We start from the raw sequence: 16340 nt of genomic DNA on the forward strand, positions 1-16340 counted from the left end.
GGTTCAGCCATTAAACATGAGGGATAAAGAATAGTAGTACTATCATTCACCACTAACTATCAGACAAGGAAATCAAATAATATAGAGCCAAAGCTCTTCAGACCTTCTAGGAGGATGTTTATCTGGCTCTGATGAATATTTCTGTTCTGGCACATGCTGTTCTTGATCATCAGAGGTGACAAAGAAATTTCAACTAGGGACAGTACCTGTCCTCCTTCATTCAACACACATTTACTGAGTAATTACCGTGACATGGGATCTGTGCAAGAGATGGACATTACAGGCAAATCAAACATATTCGAAGTAAAAATAGTCAAGAAGAAAGACCAGGGAAACGGGCAGCCCCCAGACTAAATGAGGAATGTAAAGCCGCCATTCCGAAGCAGCAGAAGAGCCAGCTACTTTAATCCTTCAGAGGCTGGTGATTGGGAGATACTTAACTCTGTTAAGCCTGCCCTCGAAATGTAATTAAAGAATTTAATTAGGTCTGCCTACATGGATTATACACCGAGACCCACTGCCATGGAAAGCCACAGAAGCTGTTGTCTCTGAATGAATGACCTAGAACCTTGGCCTAGGTCAAGGCCTTGGCCTCCACCTGTGATCTGCCCAAGGGATGTGTCCCAGACTGCTACAGCTGGGAGACAGACACGCCCTGACCTATGGTGAGTGCAGAGGTCATCGCAGGGACACATTTCTGGACAGACCTCTGATCACACTCACAGGACAGCAAGAGGAAGCTCTGGGTACAAGTACAGGGAAAAAAGAAAGAAATGGTCACAGGGAAGCTGCCGCAGGAAAAAGGTATTTGAGACAAATATAAACTCCTCAACTGTCCATGGCTGCAGGGGGGGAGGAGGTGGGAGGTGAAAGAAAAATTTTTTACTTTTATTACTATTATTTTTAATATTTTACTTATTTATTCATGAGACACACACAGAGAGAGGCAGAGACATAGGCAGAGGGAGGAGTAGGCTCCCTTTGGGGAGCCCGATGTGGGACTCAATCCCAGGACCCAGGGATCACACCCTGAGCCAAAGGCAGATGCTCAACCACAGAGCCACCCAGGTGCCCAACTTTTTACTTTTAAAATGTTCATCCCTGCACCTGTTAACTGAAGTAGGTGTGGACAGACCTGAGGTCACAAATGGGTAGTTTGCAAAAATAAGTTTTCTAGGCCCATGCACATTTAACAAATATATATTTTATGTAAAACAAATTTCTCTTGAAAATTGGGAGGATCTGGCAACATTAAACCTACAGCCCCTTCAACTGTTACCATCTCTATAATCTGTCCCCAAATTCATCAGTTCCCCCCCGCCCCAACTCCCTATTTTTTTTGGTCCAGTCTGAGACTTAATAATGTCAAATGACTTTAATCCAAAATGCCCTTATTTCTTAAGTCCAGAAATAATTTTATTTCTGGACTTATAAAAAATTTTATTTTTTATTTTTTTAAAGATTTTATTTATTTATTCATGAGAGAAACAGAGACAGAGAGAGAGGCAGAGGGAGAAGGAGGCTCCATGCTGGGAGCCCGACGTGGGACTCGATCCTGGGACTCCCTGGGCTGAAGGCGGCGCTAAACCACTGAGCCACCTAGGCTGCCCCACTAATTTATTTCTTTCTGGTTATTGACTATAAAGAACATGGTGTAGATACTAAATTTATTAGCATGCTTGGGAAAGTTGTAAAAATGTGTAAGGAAGGAAGAACACAGTTTTGTTTTTAAAAAGGTACTGTTCAATGGGAGATTGAAGCAGAGATCGAGAAATCATCACATGAATTTGGGGGAATTAAGCCAAAAGCATCAAAATAAACAAAAACAAGCCAAATATTCTTATCACATTGTCATCTTAGAAATTTTAATAAACACTTTGCATTCTGACACACACACCTTGACCCCTGCCAAGTCAACTGCTCTGAGAAAGTGCCACCAACCAGGCTCTGGAGACACAGGTACAAATAAGGTGGAGGGTGGGGACACAGCCCGTTTTGTATACAGCCAACTGGCATAGCCTTCTGGAGCATACTTCAGTTAAACTTATCAAAAGCTCTGGAAATAGGCAGAACAGCAATTCTGCTCCTAAGAACTTACCCTAAGAAAATGGAACACAAAGGCAAAGATGCATATTCATCTACTCTTTTGGTATTCTTAAAACGCCTAGTAGTTTGCTTTCCTTGATGTCCTGTTTAATCTCTATGAATCTCTATGAACCTTCAAGAATCCGTGTTCTGGGCAGCTCCGGTGGCGCAGCGGTTTAGTGCCACCTGCAGCCCAGGGTGTGATCCTGGAGACCCAGTATCGAGTCCCACATCGGGCTCCCTGCATGGGGCCTGTTTCTCCCTCTGCCTGTGTCTCTGCCTCTCTCTCACTCTGTGTCTCTCATGAATAAATAAAAAATAAAATCTTTAAAAAAAAAAAAAAAAGAATCAGCGTTCTGCAGAAAGTTGAAGGCTGGAAACGTCACCTATTTATGTTCTCATCCTTTCTACCAGACATTTCATTGGCTAACTATCATGTTCCACGTCTGTGCTAGAACTCAGATAATCACTGCACATGGAGAAACAGCAGAGTGGGCATGGTCAGGAGACTATGCTGGAAGGAGTTCTGGACCTCTGAGTGGCTCTCAATAACCACTGCTCTCTTAAGGACACTGGTTCATATGGAAAGTTCAAACATTAAGACGTGCATTTTGTTTTTTTAAAAGAACTTTTATATCTAATCTCTCATAGTCCATGCAGATTTCTTAGATTTCTGTGTTCATCTCAAAAATACCTAGAGACTAATAATTGCACAATGCCAAAGGATCATTCCTGGGACAATCACCATCTCTTTTCTTCCCTAAACGTAATACCTACCATAATTGGTCTGTTAATTCTGTATATGGGTCCTGTGTGTGCTCTCCTCTAACACAGAAATCTCCCTATGGTTCTAGATAGTCGTATGGTGAATTGAATGGCTTCTCTCTGGGTAAGCTCAACCCAATCTAGACAAAGCTGGGACACAGTGAAGAGAAAGAGGGATAGGAATCAGGAATTTTTACTGGCTAAATTAAGACTAGTTAAATAACATATGTTAAAACAAAACAAAAAGCTCCAATGCCTTACTTTGAAGTTAGATGGTGTTGGTTGATGGCTGCAGTGCTCCTGGATGCTTATTTATGAAATGACTATGCTGATTTCCTCTATTCTAATTCTACTCCTCATTTATCTTACAGTTCTCAATGGTATGTAAATATAAAGACAGTTCACTGTACTTACTGAGATAGAAGAAGTGCAAATGATTAAATGCAAATGCCAAAGTCATGTCAATACACTGCCGAAAACTAAATTTTGGTTTTTTCCCCTACGCAATTAACTTAGAAACCACATGGAAATTAGCCAAGAAAGAAAGCTCAGAAATAAACAAGCTTGATTACAGAATCCAAGCCCCATAGATACCTACTCTATTACAAAATTAGAGTGCTCAAAATTCTTAACAAGGGTTGAAGGGAAAAAAAATCCAAAAAGATTCTGGTTTGAGATGCATCCACTGAGCTGATATTTCTATTCTATATCACATCATTAACTACTGCAGAATTCATTAAAAAAAACCCCACAAATCAATCAAAAACCTCTCCATAACCAGATTTTAACAAGGAAAGGCACAGGAAGAAAACAGAAGCTACACCCAACAGACAACTGGAGAGTAGTTGTTTACAGATCACGGAACTCATTTCATGGTAAAAGAGGAGAGGCAACAAGCCAAGGGTTTAGGAGTCAGGGTTCTTCCAATAAACCTTACTATTTCCAAGCATCTGGCCTAGAATGCCAGGAAGGAGGCCGGCCACCCATCACCAGATGTGGGCTCTGTTCTACTCGACAGAGTGTAGGCTGAGCCAGGGACCAATGCATGATGTGTCTTTCTTACAGCTAGATTCAGAGATGGAAATTTCTTCTCCTCTTAAAACATGACATTAAGAGTGCCACCACTGTACATAGGCTGTGTCAGTGTTGTGTCCATGGGTTATGGAATGGCTCAAATGAATGTGAGAGGACTCGAATTGAAATGGACATCACTGAGAATTGTGGATTCAGATTGGATGATGCTTTTTAAGTGGCCCACTGGATGCTTCTCAGGTAGCATTTATGACTTTGGGATGCTTCCTGTCAGAGAAAGAATAAGTGAATGTGTAGTTTTACCTACAGGGAGATTACTTTCAAAGAGAGAATCTTTGGTACGGGGTATAGGAAATGAGTTATGGGTCAGGCACAGAAGAGATGTACAGGATAGGTCACACCTCAGGACTCCTTGCTTCTCGCTTTGTCCTGAGGGGAGCTACCCAATCTCCTGCTTTTGTGAACTACATGGGTACACATCCCCAGTCCAGGCTGAGCAGAACAGGTGGGGCCCTTGACCAGATTGTGAAAGGAAACTGAGCTAATGCCCCAAAAAGCAGTGGGAACTGAAGCTTTAAGTGTCAGTTATGATGTAGAAAGAGGCTGAGAGGAGAAGACAGATCACAAAGAAGCAAAAGCGGATCTGAAGATTGAGGAAAGGGCAGTGTAGATATGGAGCACAGGTGGGGAGGAGCATCCAGAGCTGCCTGGGCCCACTTGTTTCCAGTTCATATGTAGGATTATGAAAAACTCCTATTTTCCCTACATGAAAGGAGTTGTCGTAACTTGTTAACAACAACAACAACAACAACAACAAAAAAACAAAAAAAACAAACAAACAAACAAATGAAAGCAATGAACCCTGGCAAATAACTTAAAATCAGTATGTATTTGTCTCACTGTCTTTGGGCCTAACACCTGCCCAAATCAATTCCCACAGGTCACTAGAGCACAGTCAGATCAATGTCAACTTGTAATTTGTTGTTTCTGAGAGGCATGAACAGAAGAGTGACCACAACTTCAGAGTTTTAAATACAGAGAACTCTCCTTGCCTGTGTTAGATGCTCAGCTCACTGAGCTTTTATTGCCCCTAAAGGCAAGATAAGTCCAGTCAAAAGATGTATTAATGTAAGATGACTTCTGTACTTTATGTAAGGGGGGGAAATAAAATCAACCAATTCAAGGTTATGATTCCCACAAAATCAAACCACACTAAATATGCCATTAAAAAAAAAAAAAAAGGAATGCCTAGAGGACAAACTTGGTAACAGACAAGTAGATCTCTCAGAAGGGCCTTGTCCTCATGACGGCCCAGCCTTGAGGGCCCTCCTCCTTGCACAGGACTTCTGGCTCGAGAGCTGGCTGACCACCCCTGCATCTCCACTCGTCCTCTACATCTGCTGCCAGCTCCACGGTGCCACTGTGGTGCCCTGGGCACTTGGTGGCCTCCTCCCAGTATGGTTTGGCCTCCTCCCAGTGCTTCTCTCCAGGCTGCGTTGGGTGCTCCCCTTTTGTACCATGGGTGCACAGTGCATAGCTTTATCCCCGTGTCTGGCACATTACAGGGCATCCTAGTGCACTCTGGCTTTCTTCCAACTTCTCTGGCCACCCCTCCCTCCCCCACCTCAGTCTCCTTCACAAACTTCTCCACTACTTCTGCTCTTTCCTAAAATGTCGTTGTTCCTCTGGGTTGTGCCCAATGCACTCCTCTCTGCATTATCTAGGCTCCGTTGGTAACCTCATTCATTCCTAAACTTCAAGTACCATCTATAGGCTGAAAGCAGACATCTACATCTTCGGACCAGATGTAGTGAGCTTCTACCCAGAGGAGCCACAGGCACCTCAAACTCAGCAAGTCCCAAACCACGTGGATCATCTTCCCCTAAACAGTTTCAGTCCTTCGTTCCTATCTTGGTAAAGGGCACCACCACCTGCCTACGTCAGAGATGCAAGCTTCTTCCTTAACTCCTCTGCCTCCTTATCCCCTCTGATCTCTCCCCTCTTCCCTTACCAAATTCTGTTCAATTCTAGGTTGTAAATCTCTCCACATCTACACACTTCTTTTTCTCTCCTGTCCTGGTCCTAAGGTGGGCTGCCTTCACCTCTGTCTGTCTCGGCCCAAGCCCACCCTTTTGTATTCTGCTCTGTGATGCTGGAGCTAGAAGTCTGCAAACCACATGTCCCAGACTCCCTTGCAACTGGCTTCTTGTTAAATTCTGCCAGTGGGAGCCACGGGCAGGAAACTGGAGGGCAGAAGTGGGGAGAAGGAACTCTTCCTGTTTCTCAGCTCCTTTCAGACTCTGCAGCAGCAGATAGCTTTAGTTCCCCATGCTTTTAGCACTGTGTACCAGCCATGAACCCCTCTTGATGACTGGAATACCAGCCATAAGGCAATCCCTACCCAGAGGTCCAATCACCTCCTTGGCAGTTCTATGGTGGTCTCCACTCTGATCTTCTAGGTTTAGTTAACCACATTCATGCTATTTTGTTCTTCCAGCCCCAGGGATGGTGGCTGCATCCTGAAGTCACTAATCTCTAGGTTCCTTCTGCTTCCACTACTCACTACTCCCTCAGCCCTAGAAAGCCCTATGTGTCCAACTGGAAATATTGGCATTGTGTCTATTTTCTGACTGGACCCTGACTGACACAAGAGATAAACCCTAGAAATAGTATCTGAGATTGGGCTGCTTACCCCTTTGACCTTGGATGATGATGACCTCATGCCTCCCTTCAGTAGGTTCTGTACATAGTAACTACTGTGATTTTTGTAGAACATCTGCCACCACCTCAATGGCTCACCACTGCCATCTCAGGAGAGCGGGTTTGATGAGGTTCTCAGAGTTCTAGAGCCACTATTTCTCTCTCTAGGTTCTCTTCTGACCACTACTTCCTCCCTCCCTCATGGTCCAACACTCACCCCTTCTAAGCTCCTTTCCATCTGAGAACCACTGTGCCTCTTTCACTCCCTTCAGGAAGCTCGTTCTCCACTTGAGTATATCGTGCCCCTAATCCCTGTTCACCTAGTTAACTTCTGCTTAGTTTAGAAAGCATTCTAAAAAGCTTCCCCAGATATGCATGCACACAGTATAGCAGTAATGATACTTGCCTATTAACTCTGACTACTTACTCCGTATTCTCCACAAAACCATGACTTCTGAGAAGACAAGCAGTATGTTTAACTTGCTCACAGTTTTCATCTCACATAGTAGGTGTTCAGTAATAGTTTGTTGAATGAATGCCTGAATCCATGAGTGAGAAAGTACAGATTAATTCCCACACGGGAGATCTGGAAATGCTTCTTTAAGAAGAGAGGATTTTGTACTGAGCCATTAGATGCAATTTCTGGCACTGTAGAAATTTTACAGAAAATATGGACTCCCTAACAAAATAGAAAGATTTATTTTTCTTTTAGGAATGTCCAAATTCTCAAGCAGCTCTTGGATAGTAAGCTTCTTGGGAATAAAACTTCTATCTCTGGGATTTATCCATAAGCCAACCACCTAGATAAAACTTAGAAATATAGCACCTAAACTTCCTTGGATATTTATCAGCTCATATTCTCTCCTTTTAGAAGGCCTAGCCTGTTTCCAACATCTGTTCTGAAATAAAATGTATACTGAGATCCCAATAAACTTACTATATTGCTTTCCTTTCAAAAATCTCACATACACCAGATTTTAGAAACTGCTTAAACCAAGTATGTTATAAATCTGAATATTATTTTCAGAACACAATAAGTAGAAAAGAAAGTGCTTTGATAAGGTGAAAATCTTTATATTGATCTCTATGTAGGTTTACTATATAAATTAGACATGTGTTTCCATATTTGGAACCCATTCTTCTCTCACTCCAAATAGAGAAAGGCTAAGTTTTCCTACAGTTTTATAAATTCATGGGTAGCAATCACCTATTCATGTGAATTTTACTTCTCAAAACCTATACTTGAAATTTATTTATGATGAAATAAGTCAAACATTGGCCAAAAGCTTCTAGGTTAATGTTTTTTGATGCTTCTCAGCCAGTTAGTTGACTTGTTTCTGCTGAGCAAACGTAGCAACATTTTACAGCTCAAAGGTTTTAGTCCTGAATTTCGTTAATCATTTACCTTTTTCCTTGATCTCTTGGTAACAACAATATACTTAGCACAAATCAATGATGGCACCGATTTCTCCGTCTTTATTTCCAGGTGATTATATTAAGACTACCCTGGTTCGGTTAAAATAGCACTGCAACACAAAAGAAGAAATCATTCTCTAAAGTGGTTTAGATTTTCAGGGAAGAAAAGTAATGACAAAAAAATGGGAACAATATTCTATCTCTTAATTTTGACAATGGAGCAAATGCCTGCCCCTGCCCCTTTCTGTTTTCCCAACTCACACCAAGTTCCTCGGTAAATAGGCTACATCGGCTTAAGTGGGCTTGCTCTACCCACAATCTCTCAGCCTCGATTCTCCAGTCACATCCCCAGAAATCCATTTATAACAAGAGTCCCCAAGCCATTTCTCTTGTGAGTTTCAGCTAAATCTTAACTGTCTCATTCCTGGCATCACACAAGCCTTCCTTGCTTCTCTCTTTTCAAAAAAGGAAAGGAGGGGGACATGGAGAGCAAGGGAGCAGAGACAGCCCCAGAGTGCACAAAGATACCTGAATGACTTGGAGGACACCCTTCCTGAGAACCAACAGCTAAAAATGTCAGAGTAAAAAAGTTCAGGTCATGGTTAAGTGGCAGTGCTTTGGAGCCAGCTTGCCTATGCTCAAAGTCACAGCTTTGATGACTTTTTCTCTTTGACCTTCTCACATGATTTGCCTCTTTGTGCCTGTGTTGGTCTCCTCATCTATAAAATAATATATATATATATATAATATATATATAGACATATACAAGTGTATATTTTATACAAATGTAAAAATAATAAAATAATATTGATATTAACACCTGCCTCACAATTAACATCTGTCATGAGGATGAAATGAGATAATTTACTCAAAATGTTTAGAATGGCATCCACAATGGGCACTTGGTAAGTGTTACCCATTGTAATTTCTGTGGTGTCCTGGAAAAGGCCAGCCTGTTCACACAAATTAAAGAAAATTGAAAAAAAATCAAGAAGGAATCAGAGCTATGAGAGAGGAAGAATGGCAAGAAGATGGGCATGAAGGAGAGAGAAACACTATAGGTGTGATGAGAGATGACGCAGAACATGGATGTGCGGCAGAACCTGGGGCAGGAAGACATTAGGCCAAGATGGAAACACATCTAAGGGTGAAGGAAGAGGGGACTTTAAAATAGCTTTGTGACACAGTCACTGTCCTGAGTGACACAGGGCTCTCCTTTTCTGCTAGGCCAGGGTTTCCTATTAGCACTCTCCCTGAGCCCCCAGAGAAGCCTCTGAGGATGCACAGGTGGAAGCCTCATCATTACCTTCCACCTGCCAACTACAACAGCTCACAGCTCCACTTTTGTCTGTTGTATTTGCTCCTAAGATAAAGTAGGATTTCTTCGACTATAAGGTTCTATTTCTAAAGACAAAAAGGAAAAAGTAAAAACAAGCACAGGAGGTCACTGATCTAGTCCAACACTTTCCGTGAATGGATTAGGAAACTGAGGCCCACAAAGGGGAAGTGACTTTATCTAAACTTGCACAGAATCCCCGGGGCAGAAGCAGGAAGGAGCAACTTCCAGACTCACAGGCCAGAATCCTGTCCCCTCTTCTCCCTGTGCATGGTCCTCACCCTCTCTCCCATAAGGACACCGACCTCTATAGGTACTCACTTACTGCAGTCAGTATACCTTCTGGTACTTTCCATATGCCCACCTGACACCATCATCCACACCTTTACTCTCCCTTGTTCCCTCTGCCATCTACTCACTTCTCAAACTCCAGATCAAATCGCGTATCTTTCACGATTCGGCTCAAACCCCCTCTATGGCTGCTTTCTTTCTCCCTTCTCTACCCAATTCTTCCTTCCCCATCGAATCAAACTAACCCTTAATTCTACTGAACATTTTGCAGCTTCTATCAGAGGACCCACAAGATACTATGGGATGTATTTGTTTTCCTGTGTTCACTGACTAGACCATAAACTCCTTGAGATCAGTATCAAATCTCATTATCATGTATCGTTGTATACCCAAACCAGAGTGGAATGTACCATGCCTAAGAAGCACTACACATATATTGTTAAATAGTTATAATTCTTTTAATTACAAAAGCATCATAAAACTGTACAGAGTAGAAAATAAAAGGCTCCTATCAACCCACCCTTTGGAGATAATAGCATGTTGTACATTCTAGACTTCTTCCTATGAATATATAATTCACACAAAGAAAAAAAAATTATGTTGAGATGTTATAAGTACTACAACTTCTTTTTGGGCTGAAAAAATGTTTAATATGCTATTTCTTTATACAAGCGTGTCATATTTGACCACCGTCCTATTGATGGATATTCACACTCTTCCACTTTTCAAAGGTAAAAAAAAAAATACAACAGACATCCATTATGCATCAGTGCAAATACTTATGAAGGAGTTGCTAGAAATCGATGCATATTTAGAATTTTGATAGGTATGTGCAATACCCTTCCACAGTATTGTACTAATGGTAATTAATCCTCCACCCTGAGTGTATGAGATTACCTTTTTCCTGTGCACTATTGAGTGCTATCAGTCTTAGTAGTCTTTGCCAATTGATTAAGTGAAAAATGGCATGTTACTAAAATGTGCATTTTGTAGGTTATTAATGGGGCTGATCATCATGTAAAAAGTTGTCAAGGAAGTGGGGGAGGTTCTTTTAAGCAAAAATCAATTTCTCTCAATAATGTCAAAATAATATCTTCTTAAGCTTGAGTTGGAGATGAGAAGTGAGCTCTTAATTGGGCTTTTTGGTGGTTGATCTAAAGATTGCAGGAATATTGGGAATAAAAGGAAAATTGCTCCTTGATAGCTACAAAAAAATATCAGCTCCAGTTAATCTAAGAGGAAAAACAAAAGCTCCTTCAATCAAGTTGGATGTTGGGGAAGAATAACTACTAGTTGAGTAGAGTCTATGACCTCTTGATAGAACTCTACGAATAAACAAAGCTTGGCTGCGCTGGACTATCAGGACTCACAAAATTATACCAAACAATTTGAATTTAATAAACATCTGTCACAGGCATGGCAGATACTGAGGATGCAAATATTACTAAGATCAAGGCCCTGACCTCAAAGAGTTGCCTTTTTATGGTCTGTTTTTTTGTTGTTTTTTTTAAGTAGAAAACCATTTTGCACCAGTACTATGTTACCACACCTAAAAATTCAAAGAATGATTCTTGAAATGACAGTCTTCGATATTGAAGAGTTAAGATGCTCATCTTTGGCCACTTCCAAGAATTGGCAAAAATATTACTGCCTATGGGAGAAACCAAAAACATGCTTCAGCCTGTTATACGTGTTCCTTATTCTTACAGTGAACACATAGCCCTTTAAGTTATATACCATATGAAAGGCAGCTTATTTTCATAGTTAATAACTCCTAAAAGCATACAATCAGAATGTCCTTTATGTAGGAATCCTTATTCATCTCATGTGTTGCTAGTAACTTACTTTAAGACAGGGGCCTTAAGTCTCCTTCCATCTACACAGCCCATTCATCACTTAAGTCTTCGGAGAGAAGAACCTACTCATCAAAAGCCGATGCAGAGAGATACACATTCAAGTAGTCTGTTGTTACAAGGCAGACAAAGAGCCTTTGCCACTGGCTTCACATCCTTCCCTGATAGTTACCAAATCACAGACCATAAACTGCCAGGGCATAACCCATCTGGATGTTTAAAAAAAAATTATAAGTATATTCTACAAACTCTAAAGAAATTATATCAGGCTTATATGGTGATGTCCCCAGAGATTAATAAACAGGAAAACATTTGCAACTTGTCTCTAAAACAGGCTAACATATTAGTATGTTTGTCTTAACACCTGGATCACCTATCTTCAGAGATCCAATCATAGGACAGTGTTTTCTCTGCTAGGAGTTGGGCTGTGTTTACGATTTGTTATAGCTGTACCAGCTGTGCCAGAGGATTCAAATTCCTCTAGTGTACTGTTTTCATCTCTCCTCTCAGCTTCGGGCTCTCCTGGGTACTGCTCCTGGGAGACTGTCTTGTAAGCTTTTAGCAACAATCTGCTATTACTAAACTGGAGTCCTGTTGGGAAATAGTAGGGCTTGGAGAAAGGAGGCATTCTGTAATCTAAAACTGTCACCTCTGGGTACCTAGGTGGCGTTGAGTGTCTGACTCTTGGTTTTGGCTTACATTGTGATCTCACAATCCTGAGATCGAGTGCCACGTTGGGGTTCCATGCTTAGTGTGGAGTCTGCTTGAGATTCTCTCTCCCTCTCCCTGCCCCTCCCACCCTCTTTCTCAAATAAATAAATAAATCTATAAAAAAAATTGTTTTTTAAATGTCACCTCCTTTGAACACTCCACCCACAAGTCCTATCTAATCCCTTTGGATTCTTACATTTTATTCTCACTCACTAAATATTATATCTTGTACATCCCATTAGTTTCTTTCTTAGCCCACTTATGAGCTCCTTTGGGGCAATATTCCTATTTTAGTCTTTTTTATATCCCAGATGATAGCACAGATACTCAATATAATACTGTTGTTATAATGAAAGAGTTATTTTCTTTCAATAAACTAAGGATTTCACACCATTCTCTTCTTGCCTGCATGGTTTCTGATGAACAAGCCACTGTTATTATTTTACTTGTTCCTCTAGGGTAAGGTGTTCTTTCTTCTTCTGATTCCCCTCCTCCATCCCCTCACCTCCAGGGATGAGAAAGGTTAGAGACTGAGTTGAATCACTGATGGCCAATGATTTAGTCAATCATGCCTATGTAATGAAACCTCCATAAAAACACCTAAACAATGGGATTTAGAAAACTCCCAGATTGGTGAGCAGTAGATGTGCTAGGAGGGTGGCACTCTTGGAAAGGGCATAGAAGCTTAATGGTAGGGCAACCTGTGTGGCTCGGTGGTTTAGCACCACCTTCGGCCCTGGGCCTGATCCTGGAGACCCGGAATCGAGTCCCATGTCGGACTCCTGCATGGAGCCTGCTTCTCCCTTTGCCTGTGTCTCTGCCTCTCTCTCTCTCTCTCTCTCTGGGTCTCACATGAATAAATAGATAAAATCTTAAAAAAAAAAAAAAGAAGCTTAATGGTAGGTGCCCCTGGACATTCTGCACACCCTGCTCTGTGCATCTCTTTCATTTTGCTGATCCTGAGTTGTATCCTCTATAAGAAACTGGTAATTGTAAGTAAAGTTCTTTCCTGAGTTCTGTGAATTATTCCAGAAAATTATACAATTTGGGGGTGGGGGGCTCATGGGACTCTCCAAATGTATAGTTGACTGGGTATAAATATGGGTGGCCTGAGCACCCTATTTGCAGCTGCCATCTGAAATGGGGACAGTCTTGTGGGACTGAGCCCTTAACCTGTGGGGTCTAAGCTAACTCCAGGAACTGGTGTCAGAATTAAATTTTAACTACTGGACACCCAGTTGGTATCAGAGAACTAGAGAATTTGAGCAGAAAAAAAAAATCATATATTTGGTGCCAGGGTAAAAACACTCCAGTATCTATCTCTAAGCCTCCTAGATTTGTGGTTTGGTGTCTGTCACTAGTTTTGCAAAGTTTTCAACCATTACTTCAAGTATTACCTTTCCTTTCTCTCTTCTCTTTCTGGCATTCTAACTACACATATGCTATAATATGTGTTCTGTTTTGTCTTTTTAATTATTTTTTTCTCTTTGCATTTCAGTTTGGAAAGTTTTAATTGATCAATCTTCAAGTTCACAGATTTCTTCTTTGGCAGTGTCAAGTCTATTTATGAGTCCATCAAAGGTATCCTTCATTTCTATTACTATGTTTTTGATTTCCAGGATTTTCTTTTGATCCTTGGAATCTCTCTATTCACATTGCCCATCTGTTCTTGCAGCTTTTACACTTTTTCCATGAGAGCCCTTAACATTGTTCTTTTAAATTCCTTGTCTGATAATTTTAACATCCCTATTATATCAGAGTCTGGTTTTTTTGCTTGTTACTTTGTTTCTCCAAACTATGCTTTTTCTTGCCTTTTGGAATACCTGGTAATTTTTTGTTTAATGTGGGACATGCTGCATCAGTTGACAGGAAGTGAGGGAAGTAGGCCATTAGAATAATGATTTATGTTATTTTTCCACCACAGTGATTATGACATAGGCAGAAGGTATATATTTTTTAAAGATTTTATTTATTTATTCATGAGAGAGACAGAGAGAGAGAGAGAGAGAGAGAGAGAGAGGCAGAGACACAGGCAGAGGAAGAAGCAGGCTCCATGCAGGGAGCCTGATGCAGGACTTGATCCTGGAACCAGGATCATGCCCTGGGCCGAAGGCAGGTGCTAATCTGCTAAGCCACCCAGGGATCCCTAGGTAGAAGGTATTAATCTTTCACAATAAAGTGTCTTCTTGAACTTATTCATCATTATTCCTTATTTGAAAATGCATCTTTTGCTAGGTCTTGGGTCTAAAGTGTACACATAGAATCACTTAGCTATTTTCCCAGGCTACCATGTGCAACAATAGCATTTAAGCCACTACGAAAGGTAGGCTTACATCACCAGTCAAGTTTACTGAGAGTAGTAAACTATTCACATTACAAACTAGTTGCTTTTCTTGTAATCCCAAATACTGATACTTGGTGAGGATATTCTCTAAAACTATATCCTGTAAGCAGATAAAACTGGGCCAATACTTTTAGGCCACTATAATATCTATAATATAATTTAGTCCAGTGAATTGAAATGCAGAAAAATTTAACTCCTTCACTGTTAATCATCACAGACTATTTTGGGAGAAGATAATCAGCTCCATATTTCCAACATAAATACTTAAAAATGTTCTAAAGTTAATGTATAAGAAGGAAATCTCTACAGTTGAGTTTTTCCAGTTTTCTAAGTTCTGTTAAAGAAATAGCAGTTCCCCTGTCTTCAGAAAGGCAGTCCAAGTAAAGTAACAAGTAAGTCAGCACTGAAACGTTCATATCATAGATTCTTATGTGTAAAGGCCAATCAAAGATGTGAAGATGATCTTCTATTGCAATGACTTTTGGCAAAAGATTCATAAACTGACAAAAGAAGTGAGAAGGGCAAGATCAGAGAAAAGTTCTGGCCAGCTTCTTTCAAAGTCACCTCTCAGATGTCAGGGAAGGAAAGACTAGTTGTTAACTCTAAAAATGGAGGAAAACACTGATATAATCCCGCTGTTGCTCAAAGGAAATGATATGCCCATAATCACAAAAAAGAGTGGAGCACTCTTCCTATAAAATATCTTCTTTCAAAGCCTTCAGTGTCTTTTTTTTTTTTTTTTTTTTGCCTTCAGTGTCTTAAATTGTGTTAAGTCACCTTTCTGTTCTGTTACCACTATTACCATGTGCTTTTATGATGGAATATAACAAATCCTCAAGGGAAGGATTTCAGCTGTAATTTTATTAGGAGAAATAAGCCTAATTATGGATGTATATGAGTCTCTTTTCAAAGATTTTTCCAGAACTCTCAGTGCATCAAATAAGACCTAAGATACAAACCTAGCTACAAGGCAGAAAAAGAGTAACCTGTTGTTCTTTTATTAAATTGAGCAATACAGTACATATCACATGAGATGACTCTGTTGCCAAGAAATCATAGGAATGTGGCTCAGTATCATCCACCAGACATAAGCCCTACAAGTACTTTTTGGTACTTGAGGTCAAGACACACCCTACTATAAGTCACACAGCAACCATTCACTATGCCAAAATCTTCCCTTCTTCAACCTCATGCTGGGGGATTCCTGTTACTGGCTAAGGCCGGGCCAGTGTCACAGAATTAAATAAGCTAGAACATGACAAGAATTGACAGCAACACGATGGCAGCAGGAAGTGATGTTAGCCATGAAACAGCTTTTCACCAAACATGCAACTGGCTTTAGTAGCTCTTCTAGCATAAGAAATTTAAGTAATCAATTCATCAAACATTTATTGAGACATACATAATATATAATGCACTGCACTATGCTCTCAGGTAACGGACTTGGGAAAAGAATACAAAGATAAATGAAGTGTGGTGCCTACCTTCAAGGAGCATATGATTTCAGAAGATGGTAACAAGAACAGGCCAGCAGTAACAAGGACAAAGGAAATAACAGAACAAACTGAAGAGATTGATAATGAGCTAAAGAAGAACACAGCTGATCTTCAAATTCCAACTTGAAACACAGTGGTAGGCCAAATCAAGTGAGGCATGCAATCTGCTAAAAACTAAAATATAGTCAAACAGGATTTTCTGGGGTTACACACTAATTCCCTGCACCTCACTACCTACCATTCACAATACTCAGTAAAGTAACTACTTTGATGACTCTCCCACTGTGGGCCCGGCTCAACGGAATTCCAGG

The 16340-nt window shown here is 40.7% G+C and overlaps 1 protein-coding gene across 10 annotated transcripts in view; it reads right to left on the reverse strand.

Annotated features, from left to right (window-relative positions):
* The window catches only part of STXBP6 (syntaxin binding protein 6), a 238859-nt gene that overhangs the window by 180860 nt on the left and 41659 nt on the right, over nt 1-16340 (reverse strand). Inside the window, exons 1-3 of one of the 10 annotated variants that reach the window (XM_038544360.1) lie at nt 11843-12070; nt 7988-8108; nt 7010-7121 (exon numbers count right to left, since the gene is read on the reverse strand). The exons of 5 other annotated variants lie outside the window; for them this stretch is intronic. In XM_038544360.1, coding sequence (XP_038400288.1) covers nt 7010-7079 — 70 coding nt within the window. In that variant the 5' untranslated portion in view covers nt 7080-7121; nt 7988-8108; nt 11843-12070. Of the gene's footprint in view, nt 1-7009; nt 7122-7987; nt 8109-11174; nt 11281-11470; nt 11779-11842; nt 12141-16340 lie in introns of those variants that run through there. 4 more of the 10 variants (XM_038544361.1, XM_038544362.1, XM_038544358.1 and 1 more) reach the window with 4 other exon arrangements.

This window comes from Canis lupus, chromosome 8, assembly GCF_011100685.1.
Source record: "Canis lupus familiaris isolate Mischka breed German Shepherd chromosome 8, alternate assembly UU_Cfam_GSD_1.0, whole genome shotgun sequence".
In the NCBI taxonomy this organism is placed as follows: Eukaryota; Metazoa; Chordata; class Mammalia; order Carnivora; family Canidae; genus Canis; species Canis lupus.